Consider the following 24,564-nt stretch of genomic DNA (forward strand, 5'->3'; position numbering starts at 1 on the left):
TCTTCATTTCCCGTCTCTCCGTCTATTCATATCCACTGGTTGTGATGGTATAGTGTTACTCAGAAACACAGTTTGTAGGACTGTAACTAAACATTATTGTCTGTCTCTATCATTTGGTCTGAATAAAATGAATGTCAGAACACAATGAAAAGTTCCCATATCATATATCATACATTTTAAAAGGTTAAGTTTTCAAATTTCTCATTTTGTCTGAGGAAAAGTCCAAAATCAATGAAAATGACTTGATAATTGTAGAGACTTCCTTTTATCATCCTTATTTCTACATCTCACCTCCTCATGTTTTCCTTCATCTCTCCAATTTTCTTATCAATTCTCCCCCTTATTTCTACCTTGGATCAACATCTTTATTTCATTCCTCATCTTCTCTCTTCTCTAACAGACCTTTTCACATCTTTTCTCAGATGCGTCAGCTGCAGTGCTGGGAGGTCCGGCCTCTCCTCTGTCGGTCCAGGTATCTGATGTCAACAGGGACTACGTTTTCCTCACCTGGCAGCCGCCCAGCGCTGATGGAGCCTCACCTGTGGAGGGCTATTATGTGGAGAGGTGAGAATTAGCCTGGTGAAACAAAATGGCAACTGAGACTGAAGGAGTTGATTCTTGGGTCATATCATACAATCTTCCTCAGCAGATGGACCTTTCTCAGTTGTCATGGAAATGTAGTCGAGGATAAAAATATGTCTCAAAGTCCCATTTCACCCACTTGTCAGGATTTCATATGCTAGCTGTGGACACAGTCTTTTTAACCAGTGGCAGCTTCCCATACAAAGAAGAGCAGTAAATCCTCTCAAATGAGAAGATGAAGCAGAGATTGTTTGGCATTTCTGTTTGAAACATTTAATTGATTGTCAAAATAGCTGACTAAGTTATTCATTTAAAAAAAAAAGATAGAGAAGAAAATATGAAAATATGTCATTTTTCATCTTCATCATACTTCATTTTATCACTTGGTGTGTTGTTAGTGTTTGTGATAAATTCTTCATACATATGTAGTATATTTATCAAATAGATTGTCAAGTCATCCAAAAAAAACATTTTATTTAATTGACTCATACCTGGGTTATTGATTTATCAGTTCATTTTATGAGTTTGTCAGTTTGATTACGGAATGGTACAAGTAGGCTGTCCTTCCAAATAATAATTCACTGTACTGTAAAATTATAATTTTATCATCACATATGGCTGATTAAAATGTTTTCTATAAACTTTTCTGAGGATTTTTAATGTATTGAGATTGTTACTGTAGAAACAAAGTTTTAGAGGTAAAATACTGATGAAAACTGCATCTGATTTTTCATTGCTGGTTATAATCGACACAAAGATTAGATCTCTTACAGTGTGATCACATTGATTTAATCCCCTTAAAAAGGCTTATTTTAGACTGAGCAATTTCCCATGTTGAAAGTCAACAATAGGCCTACACTAAGACTGTACTGTTAAAGCTCTGCGTGCTCCTGGTGAGGAAATTGGATTAGGGCAGATAAAGATGGCGGTGGTGGCGACCAGCGGTGGTGTAATATCCATTTGGCAGACTTCACATGAGATGGATGGTATACATGGTAATTATCAGCCCTCAACAGTATGTTAACAGCAGAGTCAAAGACTCCCACAGGATAACAGGTGCTGCACTTATCACCAACACCAATCAATCAGGATCATGTACATGTGTGTGTATATCAGTGTGTGTTTGCGTGTATCTATGTGTGTTATAGTAAGTGTGTGGAAAGAGCAAGAGAAAGCATGTTTTCATTTCTCTAAGTGTCCATCTTCATTTATGCAAAAGTGTGTGCATCTTCATCTGTTCGTGTGTGTGTTTGTGTGTTTGTTAAATGGTATTCAGTTGTGTGTATTTCTGTCTTTGTGTTTGTTCTCGCGTATCTTCTTTATTCAGTGTAGAAGATACAACTCCTGAATGTTATTGGTTATTGGGTGAGGGAAGAAAAATTAAAGGTACCTCCCAGTTCCCTAGCAACCCCTTATGGTTAGAAAACTGCACTCTGTTCTGTCTTTGTTTACTGCAAGTGGCAACACTTTGTTATCGATGTTGTATAATAAAGTGTGTAGCCTGTTTTAAAAATCAGTTTTTGCCACATTGGGAGGGCCATTATTTTCAACATGATGGTCTCTGGTCACAATTATAGGCCTTGGTGGGGTATTTACCGACTTAAATGTGTTGTTGTGCTGGCTAAAATTGTTTACAATTGCTTTTACAATGTTGCACCCTGCAGACTGCACATAAAGTGGTCCAAACTTCATGCATTTGGTTCTTTGTTTACCTCTTATTCAGATGTCTCTCCTTATTTCTTTGTTATTGCATGAATGTTGAATCTGCAGGATTCATTTTTCTCTCTCTTTCTTTCTCTCTCTCAGATGTGACCTAGGTCAGGGCAAGTGGGTGCGCTGCAATGTGCATACTCAGAAAATGTGCCACTACCCAGTATTTGGGCTGAAGGAAGGAACTCTGTACCAGTTCAGAGTTTGTGCTGTTAACAAGGCTGGAGCAGGACGCCCGTCCAAGGCCACGGAGCCAATCCTCACTGCTGACCCCCTGGAACACACCAGGACCACGGGTAACACATTTTACATACACTGACAGTCAAATTACCATATAAAAAGATGTGAAATGTTACATGACCACAGCTAAAGAAGCACAGCTGGGAGCCAATCCCAGCTGACACTGGTTGGAGAGGCAGGGTACACCTGAGACAGGTCACCTTTCTATCACAGGACTGACACTTAGAAACTAACAGTGTCACACTCACATTCACACCTACAGGCAATTTAGTGTTGCCAATTAACCTTTCCTACTGTTACAGGAGTCCAATGCTAAAATGTAGGAGTACTCTTTCAAACATGACCTGTACCAGAACTAAAATGTACCATTTATCTCCTTCATCCTGACTAAATGAACTGAGCTGCAGGTGAAATGTGAACACCTCTGGATTCCTCTGGCCCCTCATGGTATTGCAACAGAAGAATCCGCTGCAGCTCAAAAAATATTCCTCCATACCATTATAAAAGAGGCGTATGTATAACTGTTTGCAGAACATCTCCAACTGCAAATAAGATGCTCTTTCCATTAAAAATGTTTAATCCATGAAGGTTTTATATTTGCAAAACTTGACATCTGAACCTTTCTGAAACTCAACTGGAGGGATGAACACCATTTTTTCAAAAGATTTTCCTTCATTTGGTGTTTTGATGATGGTGGTGGAGAGGGCTGGAGTGGCATTCAGTTGTATTGAGGTCTGCCATCTGTGAAGATCATAGTATCTGATTCACATAATTTTCAAGCTCATCAAACCATTTAGTGACCCTTTGTGCCCTGTACAGAGGCATCTGTGTTCATTATGTTTCTCCACTCATTTATTCAAATTATTCCTTAAATTTGTCACTCATCTGATACTACAAAGAGCTACAGCAGTTTGTTGGCAACTCATTCCTGCTGGTAATTCACCTAATTTGCCTCAGTTTTAATGGAACACCTGAAAGGAAATCAGTTCTACCAGAGAAAACAGATGTAGGTGTGTAGATGTGGATCTCATTTTATATAGCCCTGGGGTTTTGCTCTCTTTACTGCAACAGCTTTTTAATAGCATCCTGGAGTGGACCGCTTGGTTTCTTATAAGGCTACGCTCTAAGGCGATAGGTTTTGTTAAATACTTTATACAGTGGAGGGATGAGAACAATCCAATGAGATGTAAAGTAGATAACTGAGTGTGTGTGGGACTGTGAGTGTGTGTGTTACAGTGAGGACAGATGGGCTCTGGTCAGATGCTGTGGATCATTAAACACAGATGAAGGACAGACAGAAGGTTGACTCACCGCCGGCCTGCTCTCCATCCTTCCATGTCGCTCTCTCTCACCTCTTTGTTTCTCTCTGGCTCTGGCTCTCGTACCAGTGGCTGCTTCTCTAACATTAACACTAATAGTGTTATCATGGGCTCTCATATAACTTCATTACTCTGGTATCTCCTCCTTCTTTTCCCCCTCTGCTCCCAACCTATCTCCCACTCTGTCTCTCCTCCTTTCTCAGTGGTCAAAGTGGACAGAGGGAGGACCATCACCATTACAAAAGATGAACTGGAAGGTGAGACTGTCATGTTTTTATTTTGGTGTATAATTTTGTCATAAAAAAGATGCCATTTGAACATTTTCACCCCTGATTTCAAACAGCATCCGTGTTTTACTGGCACACAGGGTGCCGCTTCCTCGCCTGTGGGTTGCCTAAGGCTCATGGCTTAATGCATCTTCATATTATATTCAACAATGAGCTGCAGTAATTGTATGGCTGAGGCGATGGGCATTTGTTCCGTTTACAGGAGTGAGAAGAATGAACAGTCCCCGGTGGTGTCCTGGTAAATGCACATAATGGCCTGAGGTAGTGTGAATGCCTGTGAAGAGGGCTGGTAACCTTGGCAATGTAACTCATGGACAGAGAGAGATAAAGGAACAGGAGTCTGCGTTTGAGAGAGCAACATGAAAATAAATGTAGTGAAGAGAATGCATTCATACTTTTAGGTTTAGACTGTGTGTGAGTGCAGCTGTTATAATAATCAAATGACAAAGAGCATAATGCAGAGTTAATTTGAAACAATTTAGTGAGATCAATCTTTAGCCATCATGTTGCAGTACACATGACTTCAAACTGTCATACACACACATTTTAAATGCTATCTCTGAATCCAGTGATCACATTACTAGTATGAAGGATCCAAATATGTTAAGAGGTTGTATACATTTTTCAGCACCTTTTTACAGCTTAGATGGAGCTAAATTTTGCCAGGTGTCAAGCTCCATTTTGGGGATTATGCTTATTCATCTTCTGGCCAACAATTAGACACTCTCATGTCTGTCTTTTAAGTGTGAGCTAGAGCCAATTAGATGATTAGCTTAGCACCAATTTACTGAAAACGGGAAAAGCTAGCTTCGGTCTGTCCAAAAATAAAAACAAATATGCCTACCAGCATCTCTAAAGCTCACCAATTAACATGTTACATCCTCCTTGTTTATTCTGTACAAAAACAGAAATGTGAAAATGACAAGTTTTGGTTTAATGGGTTTATAAAGTGTTTATACTATACTACTATTTATTTTATGCTATGCTAGGCTATTACCTCCTGGCTCCGGGGCCATACTTAACATACACAGATATGATATTGGTATTAATCTTCTCATCTAACTCTCAGCAAGAAAGCTAGTAAATGTATTTACCACAATATCAAACTATTTCTTTAAACATCACAAAATAGAAATATAAAACACAACTTTATCTGATATATTATATAATATATAATATATATTAAAAAATCATGTTCCAGGGTCTGTCTTCACTTCTTGCAAGACATTTTGGGGGTTTGGGGGTTTTCTGTTTGTTTGTGTGTGTGTGTGTGTGTGTGTGTGTGTGTGTGTGTGTGTGTGTGTGTGTTTTCTTTCTTTCTTTTCAGGTATTTTGCCTTCAGTATAGTTTTCAGTTTATGAAAGACATGGACAGTTGAATTGAGGTCAGACAACCAACTTTCTGGCCTTGAATGTCTCCCAGGTTTCTTGCATGTTTAGGATAGTTGTCCTGCTGTATTTATCTAAAGTTGGGTGAGCTGGTTTTTAAAGGGCTCTGAGTCGTACACTGTTCACCCAGTATGGCTGTGAACATCCAGAAACCCCTTTTAAAATTTAATATCAGCACTTAAACCTCATGGTCATGGTTTCATTTCATATCCAATGTGCTAGAGTGGAGAGTTATAACAATGGAAATGCTTCACTACTTTCACTACAGACTGCTCTGCACACACACAGTCACACAAACACAAAGGCTTGCTGGCTTTACCAGATCAGCATCTCTCATTTCACTGCAGTTTCTTTGCTCTGGAGTTCCTGTCTGATCCACACTGCAGCTCTGCTAAACTCTTCAGGGGATACGAACTGAGAGACAAGACTTGCACAGACAGGGAGAGAGAGGCACAAAAACTCAAGACTTCTGACTAAATCTGAAGACTTCCATTGTCCTTGACTGACCTTGGAGTGTTACTGAAAGTGTGCTGACTCAAGCCTTTTGACTGGATGTTATCTTCTGAACTTATGTATTAGGAATGGAGGTGAAATTAGGACAATAAGTTGAATCTCATTCACTTTATGCTCTTCTCAAATCCATCAGACAAAGCACGAGAATTACTGATGCAAAGATTTTAACAAAAACAATATCTCAGCCAGCAGTTTTTGGACTCTTTCGCTTTCATTCTCGTTGACCGTGTTCTCACTTTACTCTTCATCATTCTCCTCCTCCTCTTCTTCATCCTCTGTTTGCTCTGCAGGTCAGGTCAAAGCTCCTTTCCCTCCCACAAACGTCCACGCCTGCGAGGTGAGCGACACCTACGTGGTGCTGAGCTGGGCCGAGCCTGAACCCAGAGGCAGAGAGACGCTCAACTTCTACGTGGAGCGGGTCAGCCTTTTACTCCCACACATTATAACACACACACACACACTACACAGACAAATTCATATTACAGTAACTCTGAGGTCCTTTGTTGACTACAGTTATAAAAAACCCCCTCAACTAAACTCTAACCTGTTTTTTCCTAAAGGACTATTACCAAGGTTTTAGCACATTGGCTACAAATCACATTGCTGCTGACCATTTTCTAACATGCTGCAAGTTAATGATGTTTTAAAAGCTCCGACATCTGAAATTTGAGAGTTGGCTGCTAAAAGTCTTTGACCTAGATTGTCAGGAAATTAACCCCAGGATATGGTAAAGTAGGCACACTGTGGAGGAGGTTTTTGCTAATTTGTTGTGATAACTACTATTTATGAGAATTTTTTTTTTTTACATTTCATATTTACTAGAGTACCAGCAATGCCACACTAAAGGTCCCCAACCAGGAATTAAACTAGGGAATCACATTTTGAAAATTGCTGAAAGGGCCTGAACAGTAAAATGTCTCAAATCAAAACTCCTCCAGACATCAGACCACCAGGGTGGAACCTTCGCACACAGTTCTTCAAACACCTCCTACTCCCCCTGTAGAACTAAAGAAGCCTCTTGGGTGAAAGGTGAAATGTCTTCAGCTCTAGTTGCCATGGATTCAGCCCTTCTTGGATACCCATGACCTGAATGACTGAGAATCTTCACAGCCAACTTCCTACTCATGACTGCATTACCTCACAGAGATAACTGTGACCAAAAATAGACCAGACTAATTAAATACCCCTCTCATGCAAGTTTTAGGTCTCTGCAAGTTGACTTTCATACCATATTGAAATGAACAGTGACCAATGGCAGCCTTGAAAGTGGGAAATTAGTTTAAGAATTTATGATTACTTTGGTAAATGGTCAGCAGTAATGTAAGATATACATGATTTGTAGTTAATGGACTAAAATATGCCACTCCCACTGGTATTTTCCACAAATCTGAGTCCTTAAGTATCCTCTTAAAGAGACTATAATCAATATTTTTATACTGAAAATGGAATGCACAGCTACTTGTATGTGAAATGGGTTGCTCTTAGTGATAAACCAACCTCTTCAATCTAAGTGTGCAGCTCCCTTTAGCTCTGTGTTCCACTAATTGTTTTGCTTTTAACAGCACCATTTCTGTTTATTCTCTCTGCTTGTAGTTGTTGGGTGCAGTGGGCATCTATTTTTCAGCCAAAAAAACCTCCTCTAAAAATCTGCTGTACACCAACACAAACCTACAATGACATATTTATTATATGTATATATGTATTAACTATACAATCAACTATACAATCAGATAAAGCTAAATATATTCAAACACAAACCACAATTCTAATTAGTAAAACATACACATCTAGTTAACATCAGGATCAATGTTCTTGCATCATCAGTTGCTCCCATCGCTTGTTGGGTTTGTTCAGTCTGATGCTGGAGCATGAGCCAAATTAACAGCAGGCTTCTGACCACAGCACTAATTAAAGAGAGAGGAGGAACAAACACACACACACACACACACACACACACCACTGTGATGTCAGTTTAGCTGGGAATTTGTGAACTCGTTAAGGGCAAACAGACCTTGATGTTCCTCTTTCATGCCAAGCACTTAGGCATTGGGGATTTGATTGTCTTGCTTGCATACTTGAAATACTTTTTATTTTCTAACTGGTGATTTAAAACCTCCTGAATCTGAGATTTGAAGGATTTGTGGTTTAAGATTAGACAAAACTACAATATATTCTGGTTTTGATTTATCTGGCAGTGTTTCAATTATGCATTCAGGTTGTGGTTGTTTTTCCCCCCAGAACTAGATACAAAGTTCAAAATGATGCCAAAATAACAAAAGTTTTCTTCCGACATATCAAACTGCGGGCACTGACATATTCTTTACAACAATAAAGGGCCTCAGCTCTCCAATATCAACCCAGACACCCAACAGCTTCTAGCTCCAATAATCAGAAAACTGCCACAGGAAATAGATTTTTATTGGACTTTCATAAATTACTGAGGTAATAAAACTGTCAAATCTGTCAAAGGCATCTGAAATTACTAAAGACTGCTGCTTCTTTTCCACTTATATAATGAAGGGAACATTCAAATATCCCTTTTGGCCTTGAGCAAGCACTTTATAATCACTGATCTCTTTGACATGCCCCATTCTATTGTTAGGTTTTCCTCCTCAAACAGGGAGTTAGAGCAGGAAATAATGGTAATACAGAGCAGAGGAAAAGTAAATGAAGAATATTAAATAGAGCTCATTAGTGTGGTGCACATACAATTAGATGAATACAACTGATTGTCAAAGATGAAGCAGGGGTGTCAAGATGAGTCACTGGTTGTCTACAATTTACATGCATCTCCATTTTTTTTGGCTATATTTCAGCATATCTGTCTTCTGTCACATTTCCCAGTCCTTCTGAATCTGAGGCTCTATTGATATTTCTGCCTTGAAGTCTCTCTGCCTATCACACCAAACTGCCTCTAATCTTCCTCTTTCTATGCCCTTGTCTGTACGTTAAGTGGTTTGCTCCAAAACTTGATGATCACCAGTTAAATACAGAGTAAGTGATGGTACAAAATTAGAATGAATTATGGGACTTTTTAAAGCGTATTTGGCAGTCTTGGCAGTCCCTGTGCAGATTGAATCCTCCAGCACAGGATACTGAGTAATGAACATGTCCTTGAGGTAGATAGCACCTTTGAAATCATCTCTTTTGTGCTTTTCTGATCCTGTACTTGGATCAGTCCCTGGAAGGGAAGAACAGCTGGGAGCTGGCCAGTCTGGACATGGTGGTAAACTCTCCCAGGTTCCCAGTGTTTGACCTGGTCAAGGGCAAACAGTACTGCTTCAGAGTTCGCTCTATCAACAAGTACGGCATCAGTGACCCCTCTGAGCCAAGCGCGCCGATCTCCTTGGGAAAGCCACAAGGTGAGATAGAATGTGCTATGTCGTATACTGCTGCCCATTTATTTCTCTCACCTGTTGTAAACGTCAATTAAATTTCAAAGAGCTACTTCCTAGTTCAACAGTTACCTCCTGTGCTGTACCTACTGTACAGTTATGCACGTGCAGCTTTGTAATAATTTGTTGGTTGCTCATCTTGGCTTTCTCAAGGTTTGCTTACAACCTGTCTGATCATCTGTCTGATTGTATTACATGTTGCTGGCTGCCTAAGGATTTTTTGGCTCTCTTTTGGACCCCACAGTACCTCCTCATAAAACATTTTCAAAACAGCATTCTTCTTAGCATGTTATCATCACCCGTCAATCAGTGTAATAATGTGAAACCACTGGAAGGAAATGTGTACACGTGCACATACATATGTATCCTCTTGTGCGTGTACAAAACACACAAGGCTGGGACCCACTCTTGAATACATTGTCCCATAGCAACATTATCACATATAGACCTTATTTGTGTATAAGAGCTCAGCATTGAGACAGTCTACATTATTCAACTCACTAAGCAGATCAGCTTTAGAAAAAAATTGGTTAATGGCATCTCAGTTTCAGTTTCATCACTTGATCATACTTTAAAGTACAAAATGAACAGTTGAATGAATACTCTATATTATAGTCAGTTTTCAGTTGATCATTTCAGTTTTCATAGTTTTCATCTGATTCCCATCAGCTGTGCCAGCTCCTCCTCACTCTCTGATGGCCATCAGAGACACAGACACCTCAGTGCTGCTCCAGTGGCAGGAGCCCAAAGACAAAGACGACATTCTGGGATACTACCTGTACTACAATGAAATTGGCAAACAAGACTGGAAGACTGTTAACAACAAGCCTTTCACCAAAACCAGGTCACTCTGACAGATAAATGTGTTTACTATCATTTTCTGGTCAGCTGCAGGAAGTATCATTAGTCTCTATAGTCTACATCACAGATAAAAAGTGGTAACACTAGATTGTCTCTCTGCACGGGAAAAAAATTCAGATATGAACTCCAACTCTCTCCAACTTCCTCAGGTTTATTGTCCATGGTCTCAAGACTGGAAGAGAATATGTGTTTCGAGTGAAGTCTGTGAGCCGAGCAGGAAACAGCAGCTACTCAGAGGAGTCTTGCCCCATTCTCGTCAGATCAGCCATTTGTAAGTGCAGCTGCCAGCCAATACACAAAGTGGTGGACATAAAATTTCATTTTCTTTCAGGACACAACTCAAGTACCTGAGACTCTCTAATCACCTGATGCATTTACTAACAACAAGAGCAACACACATTTCTTCCTGTAGAGGTAAAATATTGGGGCACCATATATTAAAATAAGGTACTTAAATGTTGAATCTGTCGCTGGATTTTTGTTAGAGGTTTTGCAAAGATTTGTTATTCTTAGAGGTACACAGTACTAACACAGCAAAGCATACAAATAAATGTTACCATTATTATTGTGAGAGGAATGCTCTGGGTAAATGTAGGTTAGATTTAGAACAAAACACATCTTTTCTTTTCACCCGAGATAAAGATATTTTACCATTTTGCACCAAATACCTTCAAATACTAAACTATCACCACCAAACAGACTTATTCATGTTTACAGTTTTCTTTCATTGCCTCAAAATCCCTCTCTGAGAAAATATGTGCTTTCTTTAAAGTGAAAAAGGTGTAAGCAGAATAACATACTTTAACTAGCACCTTATGGAAATTTTTGCCATAGTGTTGGATGTTTTGGTTTTACTCAAGTCAGACAAAGAAGAAGAGAAAATGTGGGCAAGAATATCTTCTAATGTATCTCAACATATTGCAATGCTGCTGGTACCATTTTCAAACTGAGACTGTTTCTTTTACATGTCAGTTTTTTCATGTAACCTGGACAGTGTCTTTACATATAACTGATGTGTTCTCTTTGTGTAGTTGGATTAATGCTGGGTGGTAATGTTCCTCTTGAAGAGCTACTGAACCATATTACTTCCTGTGTTGCAGTTCCAGATAATGTGTTCTCTGTAGCTTGCAGTATAGTACAGTGATGACTCATTTTGCTCGCCACTCACTGCCAGAATATTCTCATATCTTTTCTGCCACTCTGCCATTACCTGGGGATAAGTGGCTGAAGTCCATTTCTTTGTCAGGAATACATTTTTATCAAACAGAATATAAAGATGAATAATTCTTTCATTCTCATTTGAGAATAATAAAGGAAAAGTTACGAAATTGCAACTTTAGACAGCAGTTGTCAGGAAGTTGTCAACATTTCTCACTCTATTTAGCAAGAATGAATTCCTGCTGAGATCCTCTCATCTCTCACTTATGATTTATGTTGTTTCTGTTTAATTCCCTCTGGTTGCTCCAGATGTTCCCTCTGCTCCCTCTGCCATCGCCCTGCTGTTGTGCACTGGATCAGAGATGGTTTTGGGCTGGAGGGCACCTGCCTTCAGTGGGGGAGATCCTGTGCGTGGCTACTACCTGGACCAGAGGGAAAAGGACATGAACACATGGAGAGAGGTCAACATCCAGCCTGTCAAGGAGAGACAGTTTAGGGTCAGTAAAGTTACGATGTAGTGTGATTTTTTTTAGCCATCCTTGCACCATTGCTCTAAGGTTAGTGTTAGCTTGCTAACATACTAAATTAAGATGTTAAACCTCGTAAGCACCAATATGTTAACATTGCCATTATGAGCATGTTAGCATTGTGATGTTAGCATTTAGCTCAAAACAGCATTGTTCCCAAATATAGCCTCATAGAGGTGCTAGCAAGGCTGTAGCCCCTCCGACTTGTTTGCAAATGCTGACTGTTTCTGAAGATGTTCCTTTCAGATTATACGTACAGTGGAGTGTGACAAGATGTTTTGCATAGTGCTGAGATGACTTTTATGTAATATACAATGTATGGCTTTGGCTATATGGCTGTTGGTTGAAAAGTAGAAGTAAAGATAACATAACATGTATTTCACTGTCACGGTATGAGACAGGAGCATATTTTTCGACTTTTGATGAAACCACAGAGAAAAAGAATTCATATAAGTTCCTATTGTGAGTGCAACAAAGATATGCCCAGACATCACTACCAATAAGAACTTACCTTGAATATAATTATAGTAATGGAGGATATCTCTCCATTTAGGAGCTGCCTTTAAAATAATGGCAACATTGGCTAAAGCTCCATCATCCACATTGACTGTGTCACTAGGCAACAAGCTGTGTCCATGGAGACTTGGAGGAAAGTTAAATCTTTAACCTGTTTTAGGTAGATTACAGGTGCTCCATAATTAGACATTGTCCAATGTGTTATGTGTGAGTGGTCGTTTTTAGCTCCTGGGGAAAACAAAGAGAAAAGCCAATTAGAGGGAAAATGACTGTGCCCCTGTATATCAAGATTAGACCTACACATTGGAAGGTACGGAGTCTTCTGGCCTGGAAACCACTCTCTCAGAAGAAACCCTCTGACGAGAACATGCAGCACCCCCTTTTGGCCTAAGTGAGCAATTTCAACAACTGAAGTACTCACTTCACTTTGCTTTTTTGTGAAATATTGGATACTTTGACCTCTCTGAGCCTCAAACAGTTATTCAGCTCATAGACATCTGAAACATGACAAATAGTCTCAACTACATGCTGATTATTTTTTAGGGGTCACAAGCCAAAATGTTCACAGGTTTAATTTTTAACAGTGCTTTGTATTTTATAATCACATCTTTTTGATTTAAAATCTTGAAATATATGCAGTAACTATATCTGTCAGATTAATGTAATGGAGTAGAAGAATGCAAGGTGCTCAAAACTGTACTCAAGAACAGAACTTGAGTAAATGTGTTTAGTTACTTTACACCAATGCTAAACTTTTTATAAATGGGGCATGAGGATTGTGATTAAGATTTATGAAACCATGAGTACAAAAGTGGACCCTGGACTCCAAGCAAAGGTTGACAAAAAGAGGATCAAAAATTGGTGTCATATTAATCAAATGCAGCCTGTTTGCCATCTAGTGGATAAAAGCTGTACTTCTTTCCACTTATTTGGCATTTCTGTGAGGCAAACTGTATATTGATCTGATAAGAAGGTTGTCCTTCTACCTAAATGTGGTTAGAAGAGGATCTATCGATAATGAAGGGGGTGGTAGGTGTGGGGAAATTGGTTTTCAGATAGCGATTGCTATTGCTCTGAAATAATCTCCCTGGTTGTGTCAATTAGTTGCTAGGAGTGATGCGAAAGCAGCAGCAGAATTTCACAAGTGTTCACAGAGGCGATAAGGGCCTTAAAGTCTAAGTGGCTGTGAATAGGAAGATCAATGGACAGATCAATAAGGCAGAATCCTCTCCCTTCCCAAAGCAAAAGTGTCTCAGGGGCTCAGCAAAAATGCTGCGGCAGCAGCAGCAGAGCTAATACCTTATATAATGCTTGCTTGAGTCAGAAGGAGTGTAACTGTACAACCAGGGAACTTTTTCTTCTATATGACGTGACAACTGATCCATGTTTTCCTTGAAGTCAGCTGACTTATATGAATGCATTAAGTTTTTTTATTATCTAAGCCAGATACAGAATGCTGCACATACTGTACATTAAACAGTACTACAAAAAGCACCAGAAATTTATTGTCTTCAACAAGAATAATAGATCACTGAAACATGTTAGCAAACTGAAATACATCAAAGGTGAACAGTTATTCCAATTTTTACTCATCTCTATACCAGAAATTCACATCACCTGTGCAGTTCAAAAGAAAAGGGGACCCACTTCATCCAAATCTTACAGCTTACACAATCTGTTTTCCTCCTGAAAGAAAAGCAGTTTTCAGCCATGTAACTGAAGTTCACTGTGAGATGTAGTATATGATTCAGGGCAAACACTATTGTTTAATACGGATATTTGTCTTTAATTTAGGTTTTCACAAAGTATTTTGAGACCATTTCAAACATGCATACATACTTTTTCAGATCATATGTTACCTGGACCTGTTTTACTGGTGTGGATTCTGCTATTAATATTTTATCTCTGGTTTCCATAGGTTGGCAACCTGTCTAATGGGCACTTCTACCAGTTTCGTGTGTTTGCTGCCAATATAGCTGGTGTCGGGAAGCCATCTGAGGCCAGCGAAGCTTTTCTGTGTGAGAAGTGGACGATGCCAGAGCCAGGTTAAGGAGAAAATCACTTTTACCTTTGAATCAGTTCATTCAGGAGGGATGATTTCCCTCACAATCCAAATACTTTACAGAAACTCATACCCCTGTGCATCTGATTGTGTGAAAGGTGCATCTGAGGGCATCTCAACTTAAATAAAAGTGAAGAAAACTCTTCACTTAATGCTGGTATATTTTTTTTTGAAGATCCCCCCAGACACTTAATTTACTTTGCTTTAAATAACAAGTGGTGTCTGACATCTACCCCCTCTGCATCATTGAAAATGTTTTGAACATACAGATATTATATTATATATATTTCATTTCAGACTACTGGACACAAAATGTTACCTACTTCACGATAAACACAAGTGAAGTAATAATAAGAAAAACATGTCTTTGAGTGCTTTTGAGCATTGAGCATTTGAGCTTCTGTCATTACCAACCTGACTCACTTTCTCTACTAAAGGTTGTGAGTTCACATAACAAAAAGTTTGCTGACCCCAGCTTGTAAAGGGAGGTGAGACTGATACAAAGATCATCCATCATCTGGAGGACCCATTACCTCTCACTACCGTTTTATTTTTATTTAAAATGACACTTAAAAATTGCATGCAGTCATTTCACAGGAAAATAGACAGGTCAGAGGTAGAGAAGGCAGAAGTCAAGTGCATAACACAGCAGCTGAAATAATAATTAAAATAACAGCCTCAAGTTAAAGGTAGTTAGTGGAATTCATTATGTGTTATATATGTATGCTGTCTAATATTACCTTGGTTTGTGGCTAGTATCTCTGCTGCTGAAGTGTCCTTGAACAAGACACTGAGTCCACCATCAGCTGAAAGGTGGCAAACAAAAACTGATCCTCACTTCAGGAATCAGGAGTGAGTCATACTAACAGTATATTATTACAAGGACGTAGGTTTTGTTTTGGTTGTCATAAAACTAAATTTAATCTCTTAATTAAGCAATTAAATTGAGTTTTCTAGAAGCAGGTGTGTGTGTGTCAAAGACAAATAACATGATATTATTTTCAACTGGTTTCTCAAAATCTATTTCTCAAACTCTTTGATTAAAAGATATGATATTTATTATTTATCTTGACAGTGTCGGATATGTGATAACATTCTTTTCAGTCCCATCAGAACCATCTCTGGATGTTCAGCTTCCTCGTGTCTGTTGACTAGTGTCAGTCCTTGCACCAAATTTTAGGCTCGTAATCACCAAATGTATTAGGCTGATGTGGAGCAGAAAGCTACTTCAAAATAGTATTAAGAAAAGTCACAAATGTGTCACAAGTGTGTGTATTGGCATATTTCTGATGAAGGACACACTTGCCAACCACCTGATGCCATGTGAACGTGCACTGAAGTGCAAGAACACAAATGTGTTTGTGTTTGGACAGACCAAACCTCCACCAACAAGTAAGGACAGTCTGTAGCCTGAGAGGCAAAATCCAGAGGCAAAAACGTACACAATCACTGCTGCTCATTAAGCTTATTGCTTTGAGGGAATGGTAAAAACTGAAGGAAACTCAGGTGTAAATATCAACATTTTTTGTAGGCTCCTCTCTTCTCTCACCTGCACTATAAGCTCCTAATGTTTAAAAAGATTTTAGTAAGAAAATCAACCTGAAACAATTAAAGTTTAGGGGGAATAAAAAGTGATTGTATTATTATTAGAAACACACAAGCACAACCACACACATACAGACTCGCCCACAAAGCCATTCCAGCATGTGGTGGCTCAGTAGACAGCCCAGCAGTTCTGGCCACGCTCATATCAGCCTCTTGTGACATTAATATTGAAAATGGAGAGAGGCTCTCTCACACAAGCCACTTTTAAAGCGCAGCTCATTAATCTTGGCAAATGGGCTTTCCTCTGTGCCGTTAATAATTTAAAAGTGACTGAAAATCATTAAGCAAATTAACTACTGTGTGCCGGCATGAAGTCAGTAGGGGTAGATTAAGGAAAGTCACTGTACTCCTTTTGACTTTACTGTTATTTCTGGTTTGTTTTGCTTTGACTTCCCATTGAGTCCTTTTTGCTTGGTTTGGTTAGTTTATTTCCAAGTGAAATTTCATTACAGTTTTGTCAGCCCCTGGTTTCTATATACATACACATACACACGCTTTCTGCAGTTATAGCTCCCCAGCACAAAAACACTGACCTTGACAGGGCACGTCCATGACCCTTACTCTTCTCTCTCAGGTTGTCCCTATGACCTGGGGCTCAGGGAAGTGAGAAACAACTCCCTGGTGCTACTGTGGGCAGCTCCATTGTATGAAGGACGAAGCCCTGTGACCGGGTATTTGCTGGAAATCAGTCAGGGTGACCAATCAGACAGCTGGACGGCTTTAAACGACAAGCCAATCTCTGACACACATTACAAGGTGAGTGTAAAAATGTTTAAAAAGCCTCAGTTTAAAAAAACAGACAGATCAAGTTTTTGCCTGATTTATAATTAGAATTTGTCCATAATTTCATTTAATAGAGCCAGCAATTTATGTGTCTTATTAAGCATGAGTGCATTTCATAACTGTAAGTGCCAGTAAATTATTATAATAAAAACCCACTTTGTAGAAGCTCACAGTGTTCCAGTATTTCATTCCTTTATATTTCTGTAGGTGTAAAAGTTTAAAAAATCATGATGAATAATGACAATGACCAGTAAATATTTCATGTGTCTCCCATGATGTCCAGGTGTCAGGTCTTCAGGCAGGTCAGACCTACTGTTTCCGTGTATCGGCTGTCAATGAGGCTGGAGTGGGCTGTCCCTCCCTTCCCTCTGAGCCAGTCACAGCTCAGACTAAACCAGGTCAGCTATCACGGTTCCAGATATGTTGGAGGTGCTGGGCCCAAGATACAATATACTGGAGTGGGGAAAAGCATTCACACTTTAAATGAAAACATTGGTACCACTCTCATATCTGTTAAATATGAAGCTGGAGCCAGGAGAGAGTTAGCTTAGCTTAGCATAAAGACTAGAAACAGGGGGAAACAGCTAGCCTGGCTTTGTCCAAAGGCTTCTGGCTCCAGCCACATATCAATACACATGGATGTGTATTGATGTGTGTGTGTGTGTGTGTGTGTGTGTGTGTGTGTGTATATATATATATATATATATATATATATATATATATATATATATATATATATATATATATATATAAGGGACCAAGACGTGTAAAAGGGTTTATACATTTTTCATGTACTGATCTCTTTATCTGTATTATATTGCTGTAATTATATTACTTGAAGTAAACCCATGAACCATACTGCCATGCTGACCCCTTTTGTCTTCCTTAGGCACTAAAAACATTGAGATCGGTGTGGATAATGATGGCTTCATATTTCTGGGCTACGAGGCTGATCAGATGAGCGATGAGAGCAAGTTCCTGTGGAGCAAAAACTACACAGAGGCCATAGACGCCAGGAGAGCAGGAACAGAAACCAAGAAGAATAAGTAGGTTGTTCAAGTGTGACATGCACTGTGTGTCCTTTTTCCTGTGATCAGGTGAATGCCAAGAAATCTGTGACTGCGTTTATGAACAAGAAGTGTTGTTGTTGTTCAAGTTCTGAGGAAAATGTTTTAGATACCTCTGCCTGTCAATCCCTCAGCATTTCTATGCTTTTCATGTTTTAAGTGCCAGCTCTTGTTTTTCCAACAGTGACTCGCAAAATGCTGTTCACCCTGCACGGTCCCCACAACTGGGGATACCTTTCAAACTAACCAAGTCTGTGGATGGACATGGTTTATGTTACACTTTTATAGAAAAGGATTTAAATAGAGGCTCTATTAACATTAGATATGGTTTGAATTAATTGAATTCACTTTGTAAATTGACATTTTGGGAGTATTTCTCACTGGGATTCCCACTGAATGGCAGTCTCTTTGGATTATCCAGTTTTTAAGCTTGCCTGCCAGCTCTCACATTCACTCTGTACCCCTCATTCATAGAATATAAAACAAAATTTAATTTCATTTTAAGCTCAGGTGGCTGGAAGGCATTGGGTCAAAGCAATTTGTGTGATCTGATGGCTGACAGCACAAAGCAGCACCCACAGCAGCCTTTGCTGCAGGGTGGACAGATAAACACAAGGCTGAAGATGCTGTCTGAATGCATTAGTCTGTTTTTCAATTCGTCCATCAGGTCAGTCCTCACCTTCACCGACCCCTCTGAGGAGGACCTGGGTCTCTACACGGTAGAGATGAGCGACAACTCTAACCTGTCGTCCAGCTACGACTTCACTGCTGAAGGTAGATGAAACAGTTTAGTTGCTGAAAATATGTGTAAGTAGTGAAATAAAATGCTGTAGAACTTTCAAGTTAGGAAGCTTTTCTTAAGCAAATAATTATGCCCTTCACAACCACGTCTACAAGGTCACTCGTCCGACTAAGCACGTGTTCCCAATCAACTTTCCAGCTTAGCAGCTTTAAAAATAGAGCTATGTGAGGTATTGTTCTACTCACTTGTATTACAAAATGTGAGTCCTGATCAAAGGGTAATTAACCTTCAGCTGCTGTTTTACTTTCTTTTGGCAGACCTTGAACGACTCAAAGAGCTCAGCTGGCAAGTCAGAAATCCATGTATGTACCACAATGATGCTGAAGTGTGTGATAGAAAAAAGTTAATAAGTTTATTAGAGTTATTTTCATTTGATAAACATCTCAGAAATGGTCTTGATATACAGAACTGATTTGAATATATAAGACATTTTTACACACATTATACCATGAAAGCAGGATTTGTGTAAGGTGTAGAGACATAGCAAGACTGGGACTAGTCAGCATTCTTCATTGATTAAATGATCAGCCTGTAACACTGTGTGTTTAATTTCCCTCGGGCAGTGATAGCTCTGAAGTCAGGCTGGCAGGTGGATGTTTCTGAGAAAGGTGACGTACGTCTTTGGCTTCAGACTGAAAGTCTGAGTAACACCGCCGAGCTTCGCCTCATCTTCAATGATCGGGAAATCTCCAGCACTCCGGTAGGAACCATTGCATAGGCTAACCTGTAGTACAGCTGCTCAGAGAGGTGAGCATATCACAAACTCACTCTTGCTACAAAACTTCAACCATGAAGTATTTTGGTTAAAAGGAAATCCCAAAAGGAATGTGACATTTTTCTCCAGTTTGAAAAGCATTAATGTTTTACAAAGGTTACTTATTGTTACTGTTGATCTATGAGCTCCTGCCAGAGCCTCTTAACCTTGCCACCCTCTGAACAGCAATTTATATCTCCTATACCCATGGTGAGATTAACCTACCTAAGATTTGTTGCTGGCTCCCTACTGACTCCACTACATAGCAGTTTCATTATTTCCCCAGGCACCCAGAAAAATGCTAAATGATTAATCATTTAAAGCTTTTTTTTTAAAGGAAAATGAACTTGTCCCAACTTCTCAAATGTGAATATTATGCTATATTCTCCAGTCCTCTACAATAGTAAACATGGCATCTTTGTATTTTTGACGGTTGGTCAAACAAAACAAGAAATTAGAATTAGGTTAGCATGGGCTTTGGGGGATAACAATGGACAGTTTCACTATTTTCTGACATTTAAAACACAGAAGAAAACAGAAAAGTTAATTGATTTCTTTTTAAAGTAATTCTCAGACTTGTTGATGATAATTGTTGTTTTCAGCCTCACAGCTCTCCTATGATGGAATAATACTAACTTTTAAAACTACCAGTTTCTCTGTGTGTTAATGACTTTACACACAGGGAAAACAGATTGAATCAATTTGATAAAACACAATTAAATATAAATATAAAGAATAAAGGTCTTAAAACTAGAATTTCACACAGGATCCCTCTGCAAGTCCAGGGTCACAGGATGGAGGAACTGATTTTAGTGGTACAAATCTCAAATTTGCAATTAATCAAATTATGATATGGTGTAAACCTGGGGCTTTTGGGGCACCTAAGTAGTTTTAACTGCTTCAACTGACTGGTAATCCAGTCTTGGCTGTAACAGTTTCCCAGTGTTTATTCATAAGGAAATCAGTGACTCAGTCAAGGCATGTTTGTTTTCCTGTAAGATTTTGGCCACTACAAAATGAACTGTGATTCATAACTTTTCTTTTATATGAAAATAAAGTTAAATTTCAAGTTAGTGACAACACATTTGTTGTGTTCAAAAACTAGGGAAAATTATAGATGTCATGAAACTCTAATATATAACATGAGTGTGTAGCTGCATGCATCTGTCTTCATGACAAGTCACTATGAATCGAAAACAGCAATTAGCGTTTTAATAAACATCCTGGAAGGCAGGAAATTGAGGCTGCCAACAGAGATGAAGAGCAGGTGTGCATGGCAGAAAGAAAGGTCTGGCAGCTGAGCTAATTTCACAAAGTCTGGGAGAGATGGGAGGATCAACTGAGCTGAAGGTGAAGAAGGAGCACACATCTGGTAAATATGTCAGTTCTGGTGAGACGCCAAAGAAACACAGAGGTGGAATAAATAGATCATTTGGACAACTTTCTTCAAACAAACATTATTCAGGGTAGTGGATCAACAGGATGTTACTAATAGTGGGTCTCTAGTACTGAGTGAAATGACTCTTTGAAATTGAAAAGTGTAAGCATGTAAGGCATGAAATATGAAGTATATTAAGACACATTAATGATAAACATGCATCTCATTTTAGTGCATTTCCTATGGTATCAGTTGCACAAGTCATGCTGAAATTTGTATACCTGCACTAAATATGTTGTTTACGTATCTCAAAAATGACCTCCCAAATTCATTTATTTTCATAAAACAGCTCAATGAAAACCAAAGCTATTTGCAACAAAAACAAAAACAATTTTCATAAACATTCTTACCATTATTACTCACAAAATAATGTAATGATAGGGCAAGACGGAATATGGAAAATAGAGACATGGTGGTGATTTCACCTGCCATTTTAAAGTGCAATTTGAAACAGTATAATCATCAAGGAACATGGAGGAACAGGAACACAAACTGAATATGAACAAAATAATGATATATGTTATGACACCAAGCTAAAAATAATCAGCACAGTCGTCAAGGTTATTGAACCATGCACCAATGTGTCCACAGAGAGAAAAACAAATACAACACCGTAAATTTAGTGTGGTTTTGCAACTCTGTTTTGTGCATCTGTGTTTGCTCATGTTTGTGTGAGGCTGGGCGACTGCTTTATATTCAGCAGCTCCCATTCATTGCTTGTATTTCATTTTCATTTATTCCATTATTTCCTGATATCGGAGTTCCATCTGAACAGTACTGATTACACGTTATTTCTAAATGATCACAGCTGAGGTTTGCAAATTCAAAAGCCATTTAGCTGATTAAGACCCTCAGGCTTGCCATACATCACAAATCACCACTGAGGCCTATCAACATGCAAGGCGTGCACTTATCTTGATGAACATAAAAGCCATGAAAATGAGCTCAAAGGCTGTTTCCTCTGTGTGTTTGTTTGTTTGCGTTTCTTTCATGTTTGTTTGAAAAAGAAGAATATTTCGTCTGCAGTTTGCATGTCATTTTAGATGCTTTGCACACACTAGTTCACACTATATTTTCTCTGTATTATTAACCATCTATACACTATAGCAGTGCATCTGGTGCAATCATCTGGTCTGCATAAGCTGATGTGTACTGTATGTGTAGCAATGCTTGTTTGCTCTCTTGCAGCGCCGTAAGATCAACTTCGACAAGGCCAAAGGTCTGGTGGAGATATTGTTTGATCAGCTCTCTCAAGAGGACGAGGGCTCATACACGGCTCAACTGAGAGATGGCCGCGCCAAGAACCAATTCACTTTGGTCTTTGTGGACAAAAGTAAGTCATAAGTCGGTCACCTGCCACCATGTTGTCATATTGGCTTCTGTGACGTTCCATAATGAACGACAAGCACAGAAGAAATCTGGTGAAAGTTGGTTTCTAAACTGATCTGCTCCTTTTCTGTATGATCCTTGGTCAAAATGATGAACCTCAGGCGGCAACAGAGGCACAGATCGTTCAAAGTATAAATCAGTGGGTGACAGTTACGGAGAGAAATGACAGAAGAAGTGTTGAGAACTGTTTCTACCTTCTTGTGCAATATTAAGTAGCAATAACAATAGAGTTTTGGTGTAAATACGAGTTTTCTCTGCCTTTGATGGTGCCATTATTTCTGGATGCCAAAGATCTACTCGACTTAATGGCATCATCATCATCATCATCATCATCATCATGCCATCATATTTTTACAGTGATTAGATGATCTGATTTGCACCACCATAACTTTCATTTCTATGGGGACATAAAATCAAAGTCAAAGAATCATATTTTAAATCTTGCTTTCAAGCATACTTTAATCTAAGGGATAATCCTGATTTTATTTTAGTTAATGATTGGTTTTATGTGATTCTAGTCTGTGTTTTTTGTTATCTAGAAGTTCCCCTTTTGATTAGATTTAATGTTTCAAAAAATTAATTCACTGCCTTGTGTTAAGTACTTCGTTACAATGACTTTAAAGAATGGAGTCAGTCTTGCTGTATAAATGCCACAGTAGCAACCTATGCTCAAACGTCATGTGTACTTTGTGATTCTACAGTTGTGCAGTGAATTAGCATCTGTTTTGCACTCAGTCTGATGTTTAGAAAATCTCATATCATGCTTTGTGTCTGTGTTAGAGTTCCGTGAGACACTGGCGCTAGCAGATGCAAAACGACATGACCATCAGAGAAAGTCCGGTGAGAAATCTTCAATCATCAGAAATATACAGTAAATAGAATCAGAGCCTTTCCTGCTTGGTCCAGAACAGCTCTGTTCAGAGTCATTGTAGTAGACCATCTGTGAGTGTGTATCCTATTGCTGAAACAATACTTGTATTGCATCAGTGTGTTGCATAGTGAGTGAGTGACACCATGTTGTTTATAAATACATAAACATGAAGATCCTCTCTCTCTCATCTCATTCCAAGGTGAATATTACATCTAATAGTTACATAAGCTTTTTGATGATTTTTGCATTTAATAACACAGCTGCTTCGTCTTGTCCAAATCTCTTGAAACTAAAGAGTTGCATAAAGAAAGAAATGAAGCTTCCTGTGCTACCGAACTCCATGTTTTCATCACCTGAGCCCTCAGATGTGATAAGGAAGAGCCAGTGTCCTTGTTCAAATACACTATCTCACACCACGTCCACTATTCAAAGTCCACGTGAGGTCAAAGTCCACATAACACATTTTCTCTATTATCTGAAGAATAATATGACACAGAGGAGATATTTAACTGAGTGGGACACATGTTTATAACCACTGCATGTTGTTTTAAATAGTCCAATCAAAATTCTGTGTTTATCACACAGCCTTAATTTGCCATAATTTCCATAAATTGACATATTATTGTGCATTATGGGGTCATCGGTTGCTCTGGATAAATGATTGTCTGATGGTCACTGTTTCTGTGGTTCAGTACAGATGTATAATCATTTGTTCTGTTTTCTAAGGACCCTATTTCCAGGAATTCTTGTCATGGAGTGTAAATGAGGATTGTGAAGTTGTTATAAAGTGCAAGGTACTTTTACATTTTATAGAATAGATTTGGTAATGGCAAAAATAGAACTAACCTGACATCATAAAACATTTCTTTTAGTGGTATAAGTCTTCTAATAGCAATAACAAAACTAACTTAAAACATCAGAGTCCAGGAAATATTCTGCTTAAAATATTACTGGCTCTTTTAATCAGTATATAGTAAACACATAAATGTCTAAACATCTAAAATACTTGCTACTGCAGCAAGAAAACTCATCTATTCATAATCAGCAGGGGTTGATATTAGCAAAAACTGAAAATGAACTTTAATGAATGAATCATGTTTAACTGGTTAATCCATCCATCCATTTAATGCTTCTTATCTGGGGCCAGATTGCATTAAATCAGTTAATTACCTTATATACTGCAGGGAGGTACTGAAAGAAATGTGATATAATAATAAATAATTCTACATTATATTGTCCCTACTGATTTTCCAGCAGATTTTTATATTTTTGTTGAATACTGTAGGTATTAAATTGG

At 38.7% G+C, this 24,564-nt stretch overlaps 1 protein-coding gene across 1 annotated transcript in view; it reads left to right on the forward strand.

The window, feature by feature from the left end:
• Nucleotides 1-24,564, forward strand: part of myom3 (myomesin 3) — a 53,492-nt gene that overhangs the window by 24,299 nt on the left and 4,629 nt on the right. The window contains exons 11-28 of the mRNA XM_018700063.2: nucleotides 423-564; nucleotides 2,389-2,588; nucleotides 4,055-4,108; nucleotides 6,330-6,457; nucleotides 9,218-9,401; nucleotides 10,104-10,278; nucleotides 10,445-10,566; nucleotides 11,763-11,950; nucleotides 14,415-14,541; nucleotides 16,738-16,919; nucleotides 17,230-17,344; nucleotides 17,836-17,992; nucleotides 18,681-18,787; nucleotides 19,073-19,117; nucleotides 19,379-19,515; nucleotides 22,196-22,340; nucleotides 23,177-23,236; nucleotides 23,994-24,061. Of these exons, the coding sequence (XP_018555579.1) occupies nucleotides 423-564; nucleotides 2,389-2,588; nucleotides 4,055-4,108; nucleotides 6,330-6,457; nucleotides 9,218-9,401; nucleotides 10,104-10,278; nucleotides 10,445-10,566; nucleotides 11,763-11,950; nucleotides 14,415-14,541; nucleotides 16,738-16,919; nucleotides 17,230-17,344; nucleotides 17,836-17,992; nucleotides 18,681-18,787; nucleotides 19,073-19,117; nucleotides 19,379-19,515; nucleotides 22,196-22,340; nucleotides 23,177-23,236; nucleotides 23,994-24,061 (2,336 nt within the window). The remainder of the gene's footprint in view (nucleotides 1-422; nucleotides 565-2,388; nucleotides 2,589-4,054; nucleotides 4,109-6,329; nucleotides 6,458-9,217; nucleotides 9,402-10,103; nucleotides 10,279-10,444; nucleotides 10,567-11,762; nucleotides 11,951-14,414; nucleotides 14,542-16,737; nucleotides 16,920-17,229; nucleotides 17,345-17,835; nucleotides 17,993-18,680; nucleotides 18,788-19,072; nucleotides 19,118-19,378; nucleotides 19,516-22,195; nucleotides 22,341-23,176; nucleotides 23,237-23,993; nucleotides 24,062-24,564) is intronic.

This window comes from Lates calcarifer, linkage group LG15 (genome assembly GCF_001640805.2).
Source record: "Lates calcarifer isolate ASB-BC8 linkage group LG15, TLL_Latcal_v3, whole genome shotgun sequence".
NCBI lineage: Eukaryota > Metazoa > Chordata > Actinopteri > Centropomidae > Lates > Lates calcarifer.